Source organism: Hippoglossus hippoglossus, chromosome 14 (genome assembly GCF_009819705.1).
Source record: "Hippoglossus hippoglossus isolate fHipHip1 chromosome 14, fHipHip1.pri, whole genome shotgun sequence".
NCBI classification, from domain to species: Eukaryota; Metazoa; Chordata; class Actinopteri; order Pleuronectiformes; family Pleuronectidae; genus Hippoglossus; species Hippoglossus hippoglossus.
This window is the reverse complement of record NC_047164.1, coordinates 6,232,889-6,240,336: the sequence shown is the minus strand read 5'-3', so window position 1 is coordinate 6,240,336 and position 7,448 is coordinate 6,232,889. Positions and strand designations below refer to the sequence as shown.

The 7,448-nt window shown below is 43.4% G+C and overlaps 1 protein-coding gene across 1 annotated transcript; it reads left to right on the top strand.

The window, feature by feature from the left end:
* Positions 1-7,343, top strand: LOC117773837 (von Willebrand factor A domain-containing protein 7-like). The gene is made up of 16 exons (XM_034605584.1): positions 1-93; positions 717-903; positions 1,011-1,283; positions 1,363-1,456; positions 1,547-1,681; positions 1,801-1,987; positions 2,077-2,252; positions 2,388-2,500; positions 2,596-2,715; positions 3,539-3,742; positions 3,828-3,960; positions 4,345-4,494; positions 4,870-4,962; positions 5,044-5,306; positions 5,398-5,694; positions 6,785-7,343. The coding sequence occupies exons 2-16, from the start codon at positions 724-726 to the stop codon at positions 7,208-7,210; spliced, it is 2,844 nt and encodes a 947-aa protein (XP_034461475.1). The 5' UTR covers positions 1-93; positions 717-723; the 3' UTR covers positions 7,211-7,343.
* Positions 7,344-7,448: the final 105 nt, after the last annotated feature.

Sequence of the window (7,448 nt, the reverse complement as noted above, 5' to 3'; positions counted from 1 at the left end):
AACAAGTGCAGCGTGGTCACGCCCTGTCCGAGACACATGAGGCAGGTGTTGACACAATAATAATGAGTTTAGAGGACAACAGCAAGACTTCAGGTACGTACACCTCTAACTCAAGATTATTAATTGCACCTGATGAATAGAGGTAGGATCTGTTTTTTATATAAATGCAAATCTACATAGTACCTGTCCTCTACAAATAATATTTATATAATATAATAAAATTTCTTGTCTAAAAGGGTTATGCAGGTTGTTTGAAAGAAAACTGTCATGCATAAGATATTGAGATGAACTTTAAATGTTTAGGCTTCACAAGGTTTTCATGCGTTAATAAGAGATTCGATCGTGAAAGGAATGGTTATTGTTTATACATAGAAAAGGGTGTGTGAATGACTAAGAATTAGATTTGTAAGAGGGTAGTTGAGGTGTGAGCTTATTTTTATTATGATTGTGTCCACTGGAATATAAAATGACATGTGATTGATATAGGGATTTTGTGATCACATGTACAGAGTCATGTGCGATCGCCATAATCGATCTGTTTGCTGTCAACAGTCTGTTTAATCCAAATTCGCTGGGCATGAAAAAGTATTTCCAGTGGAGGCATTTGAAACATGTAACACACCCTTTGTTTTGTTGATGGAAGCAGGAAATGACTGATGCCATTAACTGCTATTAAACAAACAAAAAAGACCTGAAATAAACCTGTTTCTCCTCAGGTACGTTATGTCGTCGGAGTTGGCCGTGTTGTGCCTCCTGCTCCTGCACACTGGGGCTCATGGGTTCGCGATATTACCCGGGAAATCTCAGAGTCACCTGGAAATCACTGAGGGTGCAATTTTAAAAGTTGTTGTGCAAGTGTGCCGTGACCTGGCTCAAGCTGAAGGGACAGACTTCACATTTCCTGTAAGAGTTCACTTCCCTGGAAGTTTTAGAAATTTAGAAATTACTACGTCTCTGTTAGTAATGTCGGTATGGGTTGACTCTGTGTGTGTGTTTGTTTGTGTGTTTAGTCGCAGCCTTACACCACAGAGGCTGTTGCTGTTGCATGCAACGCAAAAAAATCCTCCAGGAGTTTCCTGCTGGCCGTCACATCTGTCATATTTCGGAACGTACGGGTGGACCTCCGTCATGCACTCAACGGGAGCTTCCACTTTGACGATGAGATGTTTGTGCAAGGAAGGAGAATCATCGCAGAGGGAGTCCAGGCCGTCAAAGCGAGCAACAAGCAAGAAAACTTTGAGGCAGCGAGGGAGAAACTGGGGGAGATTTTACATCCATTACAGGTATGAATCATTAAAAGGTTTACTCATTTAGATTCAGATAGATTTGATGAGTTACTAGCCCTTATCTTCTCTGGTTAAGGATTTCTACAGTCATAGTAACTGGGTGGAGCTGGGGAAAAAATTCCCAAACTCTAACCTGATCCGACCCGACACCAGCATTGGAAACCTAGCAGGTAATGAAACAGTCGAGGAATGCAGTCTGGGTGTGATTGAAATGGCTTCAAAGAAGAAACCAAATGTCTTGTTGATGAACTTTTCCTCAGATATAAGCAGAGCAACGTGTCGAAACTGTGATGGAGACGACTGCACCAACAATATTCTGGAGGACGTCATAGCGCAGGGGATTCTGACCTCCGGTTATTTTGGTATTGTGCCTCGGGTCTCAACCAAACCAGACGGTAAATCATTTGTTAACTTACCCATTAATGCTGCAGTGAATATAACCAAGAAATCTCTATTACATATATTTTAAGCTGCATTCAGACATGCACTGATTTTAAAACTGTTTTTTGAACAGGAAAATGCAGCCACGGAGGAGGGGTGGATCAAACAAGCACCATCGAGCCTAAAGGTGGAATCAACAAAGACACGTTTGACTCCAATCACGGACATCTCCACACTGCAGCAGCTAACATGGCCGTAGCTGCAACCGGTCAGCTGCTAGACGACGTTCGAGCGGCCGCTGGTGACAGAGCCTTCCTCCAGTACGAAACCCTTTCTGCACATTTCAATGTGCACAGTTGCTCGAAGTTTCTTTTTCCAATCTCTTTTCCATCTGTCTACGTCCCCTCAGGATGTTGGGAATCTCCAAAGGATCCAGTAAAGCTCTTTGTTTTGTGATCGACACAACAAAGAGCATGAGTGATGACATTGAGGCAGTGAAGAAAGTCACTTCCTCCATAATCAACAGCGAAGTGGGAACGGAGAACGAGCCCTCGACTTACATTCTTGTACCATTCAGTGACCCAGGTAGGATGATTGGGACATTTTATTTTTAAAAGATGCACATTCTGTTCATTAAAAACTGTGGCATGGGTTAATCAGTAGATTTTCATGTCATCATAGAAATGTAAATTATTTCTCCTGTTTCCAAATGTTGTACAGAATTTGGGCCATTGACAAAGACGACAGACCCACAAGTGTTCAAGAACGCTATCAACTCCCTGTCGGTAACTGGTGGAGGAGACGACGCAGAGATGAGTCTCTCTGGGCTCAAGGTTCGCTGACGTCTTTGAGTCGATTCAACTACTTTAAGAAAACTTGAATTTCTTAACTATAAACCATTTTAACTGTTTGATTTGCTTTGACTCAGCTGGCTCTAACTGCTGCTCCCTTGAACTCTGAGATCTTCCTCTTCACTGATGCGCCTGCTAAAGACATGAAAGACCTGAAAAGTGCAGTGATCGCACTCATAGAGCGAACTCAAACAGTGGTGAGTAACAAATGCACTTTTCTGTTCTTTTATGTGACTAAAAACCATCCATCCATTAACTTCCACTTATCCGGGCTGGGGTGGTAGCGAGAGTTTTCCAGATGTCCCTCTCCCTAGCTACGATTTCCAGCTCTTCCTGTGGGATCCTGAAGGGTTTCCAGGCCAGATAGGATATCAATGCGTGTTTATTTTTTGCTTTGGGTGGCACGGTGGTACACCGGTTACCTCTGTCTGTGGTTCAAACCCTGGTTCAGGTCTTTCTGTATAGAGTTTGCATGTCCTCCCCATGTCTGTATAGGTTTTCTTCGGGTATTCCGTCTTTTGTTAATTGCATGATTTGCAAAATTGAATATAACTCACGCCTGGCAGCTAGTCTGACACGCCCCCCTAACAAAGCCAGGTTAAGCAGAGGCTGATATTTCATACATGCGCTGGAAGCAGTTAACCAATCACAACAGAGTGGGCCAGCTGGCCAATAAGAGCAGACTGGGCTTTATCAGGAGGGGGGGCTTTGAACCAAAACCAAGCGTTTCAGACAGAGGCTGAAAAGAGGAGCTGCAGCAATGAAGTGTGAAGAAAGTGTTTTTTGAACATTAGAGCAAGTAAACCTTTTCAAGTAATAACCCAAATTAAAACTATGAACCTGAATAGACCATAATATGTCTCCTTTTTATAAATTAATGAGGAAACTGATAAAAAGATAAACTTGAGAATAATGCAATAGATGACCATATTATACCTTCATTTGGAGGATGTTTTGTACGTTACTCATTACTTCAGTCCTTCCTGACTCGATGATCTCATTCACATTTTTGTTCTCCAGGTGAACTTCATGATTACTGACTCAACGGTGACCAATCGTCGGATTCTGCGCGACAAAACCAGGAGACGGAGGGCGATCGCCTCATCAGACGCTCAGGTGTACAGAGACCTGGCTCAGGCTTCAGGAGGTCTGGCTATTGAAGTCACAAAAACTGAGCTCCCCGTGGCCACCAGCATCATAACAGAGTCCACCAGCTCCTCATTGGTAATGACACAACCATCTCACTGCTGGTTAGCATTGTCACCTCAAAGATCTCAGCTGTGTCACTGGTTTCATGTGATTTCTCCAGGTGACCCTCCTGCAAGCAGCCAGGAACCCAGGCAAAACCGACAATTTCTTCTTCAGGGTCGATGGGTCGGTAACAAACCCGAGAGTTTACATCACCGGGCGATCTGTCACTTTCACTCTCATCAGCCCCGAAGGTAATACTGCCTCTCTAAATACATACACTACTCCACTACACCACATATTACACCATATGCAGATTTGCTGTTTTATGTAGCAGAGCAGCAGCAACAATTTGGACTCAAATCTATTTATTTCCGTGTAATCGCTGTTATCATCAGACAGCAAATCCATTTTCCTAATTTATTCAACGATCTTTCTCCCTTCCAAAATAGTAATTCTAAGACATATAAGAGTTTAAGTTTTAAGTTTGCTACGGGAATCAAGAAGGTTTGTGAAGTGGTCTGGTGTGAATGTAGCTGTAACAACTTTGCATTTCTGTTCTTTTACAAAAAGTAGATGCTGCACATATTATGCATTTGTTATTTCTTACCAACAAGCTGTTTTGGTTTTGTCTGAAGGTAAATCACAGCAAAGCAGCGACCCAACAGTCTCACTGATCACCTCATCGCAGTCAGTGGGAAACTTCAGGACTCTGCGTATAAAAACAGAAGTTGGAAAATGGGAAATAAGAATGGTGTCGACTAATCCCTACACTCTGAAGGTCATAGGTGAGAAATCCATGGTTGATTAAGATTGATCACAAAATCAATCCCTACACTTAAAGCTGAATCCTTGCTGTGGCTTGGAGCTCAGAAAGCACGTTCTCCTCCTGTATGCTTGACACGTGCAGGAAGGTTACGTGTTCTCGTCACAAATGTATCTGAGAAATGCAGCTGAAGTTATAAAGAGATTCCTTCTTGAGATACCACATCAGGTTCAGCTACTTTTCCATTATAGCCTTAATCTTTCATTGTAATCTCGCATGGAACTCCGGCTTCCTCCCGCAGTCCAAAGACAAGCAGCTTCGGTTCATCAGCGACTCTAAATTGCCCGTAGGTGGTTGTTTACTTCACCTTTTTTGTTTTATTCTCTCTTTTTCTTAGGTCAGAGTTCTGTTGACTTCCTGTTTGACTTCGTGGAGGCGTCGCAGGGCCCATTCACTGGATACGATACACTTGACACACGCCCCAGAGCTGGTAAAGGAATGCTTCAGTGTGAATTTGATGATGCGCCAACACCATCAAGTCAAACATGATAAATATGAATTTCTTTAAAAGGTGTGAACGGTACCTTGTTGGTGACTTTAACGGGGACTGACTCTGTCAAGCTGACGGAAGTCGCCCTGGTTGAATCGAGTGGGTCAAAGGAGGTAAAAGGAGTTGTGGAGTCACAGGGAAGTGACAATTTCTTGGTCCGGGTTGACCAGATGCCATCGGAGGAGTTTGTGGTGCGGGTGAGGGGGCAAGATGGCAGCTCCTCATCGGGCATCTTCCAAAGGCAAACGCCTACCAACTTCAGAGCCTCTAATGTGACTATCACTGTGAGTACCCATCCCAGACCATCAGAAACTGTATTTCAAACATTAGCATTTCCTCACTAAACATAATATTTTATCTTCTCTCTGTATTTAGGCCGATTCAAATCCCATCCTAGTACCAGGAACACTCTTCTCTGTGCCCTTCTCCGTGATGTCCGGTGGAACCGGGGGAAACTTCACCATCCGAGCCACCAACAACCAACAACGTTTTAACTCAGTATCTCCAACCTCTTTAATCCTGGTATCTGGGAACAGTACCGACAGCACAGTGAACATCACAGCACCGCTCAACACGCCATCTGGAACTGATTTCACCATGACCATTGAGGCCGAGGCTCCAGGGGGCGCTGACACCAACTACGTCATGCTGCGTTTCTCGGTTCTTAACACGGTAATACTCCCACTTAAGAGTCACGTTTATTAGTAGATAACAAAGTTAGAAAACATTATATAGCTTGTTACTTCTCTTTAAAAAATTTCAAAACTCATTTGTCACTGGACCTTTCAATCTCCTTAGTGTTTTATTGTTTTACAACCTCCTTCTCGGGCCATGCTTAATGACTCAGCACATCACTCTAACATCTTTCAGATGACAGCTTGATCTGCTTCTCTTTGTCTGATGTCAGATGATAGTGATGATGATGCTGGTACTCCCGGCTGGTATCAGGCAAAACAACGTTCTCAAAGGAATTATCATCACACAGATCAGAAGACAGTAATTCCTCCATCATGTTAAACTTGGCATTGATCCTGCACGATACGGCGATTGTTTTTGGGAATTTGTTAGATCTGTCTGGAGATTTCTTGCAGTGTATTTCAGTGGTTTCTTCAATATCTCGGTTCGTATCAGTAATCTGCTCCGGGAGGTTGTTCAAGACCCTTTGGAACAATTTTACTTTCTTTGGTTCTACCAGCTCCACAGTGGCGACAAATACATTTTAACTTGAAAAGGCTGCAGCTTCTTAGCGATGAGCTCGATCACTGTAAAACACGCCTGCGTAGGATTGTATCTCCATGAGAATGTGGTTGACTTGTTCAAAGAGCATCATCCGTACAGCTCATCTGGTTTGGCAGCATGTTTCCAGCTGAGGCCTGAATGGCTTATCTTTCACTTTAAACAAAGAGATAGTTGCTTTACTATTTCTCTGATAAAGTGTGGTATGACTTTCACTTTTCTTTTCTGGACATGGCAATACAGCTGTGTGTTGCATTGGGTCTCCACCACCCTGACATGTTTGTCTACTTATTTCAGTTTATTTTCCCGTCATGAGATTTACTTTCTTTCTAAGTAGTTTATTTTGTATTCATGACCTGTTCCACAGTTCAGATTAAATTGTCTTATGGGCCACACATGTCTCGTAGTTCAGAAATATCTTTTCTATTTACCCTTTATTTTGTAATAAATTACACGTTTTTCTTTTCCATGACATTAATTAATATATTAACTCAGTGATGTCATCTGTCTTTTCTTGTCTTCATAGGTGACCGATTTCACTAAGCCGGTGTGCCAGCTGCTCAGCTTGCAGTCCCGGTGCGTTGGTGCTTGCAACTCATCGACGTGGGACCTCTCGGTGCAGGTGACTGACGGGGATGACGGGGTGGGTGTCGAGCGTGTCACCCTCAAACAAGGCAACGGCTCCATGAACGCCAGCCTGGCCGCTGGCAACGCAAACATAATGCTGGTGTCCTACAGGGCGTCGTGCTGCTCACCTGACATGGAGCTCCTGGCTGTGGATCGGGTGGGAAATGTAGGCCTCTGTTTCTACTCTCTCACGGGGAATTCACCAGTTGCTCTCTCTTCATCCACCAAAGTCACTCAGTCAGTCTTTCTTTTCCTGAGCATGGTGGTGCTCGGGCTCCATGTAACGACTGTGGGGGGGAATTCACTGATTCCAGGAAACCTCTGACAAACCTGCTGTATAACTGCAATCTGATGGGTCCCTACGGTTTGGGCACAAGGTGTTTTCTTTTTCTTTTTTTAAAGTAAAGCTAGTGGCAAAACTGATTATTGCTGTCTTACATTAAAAACTGATTTTCATCTGCATTGCTGCTGTTGTAAAAGTAGTTTTTCCTCAGATGTGAAGTATGAGGACTTTTGTGATCCGTCCATTGTGAATCCTGAGAAGAGAAATCCTGTTGCTTCCC

Coding starts and splice junctions, on each gene's coding strand:
- LOC117773837 (XM_034605584.1), top strand. CDS start 724: ATGTCGTCGGAGTTGGCCGTGTTGTGCCTCCTGCTCCTGCACACTGGG. Junction 904..1,010: donor GGACAGACTTCACATTTCCT/GTAAGAGTTCAC, acceptor TTGTGTGTTTAG/TCGCAGCCTTACACCACAGA. Junction 2,253..2,387: donor TGTACCATTCAGTGACCCAG/GTAGGATGATTG, acceptor AATGTTGTACAG/AATTTGGGCCATTGACAAAG.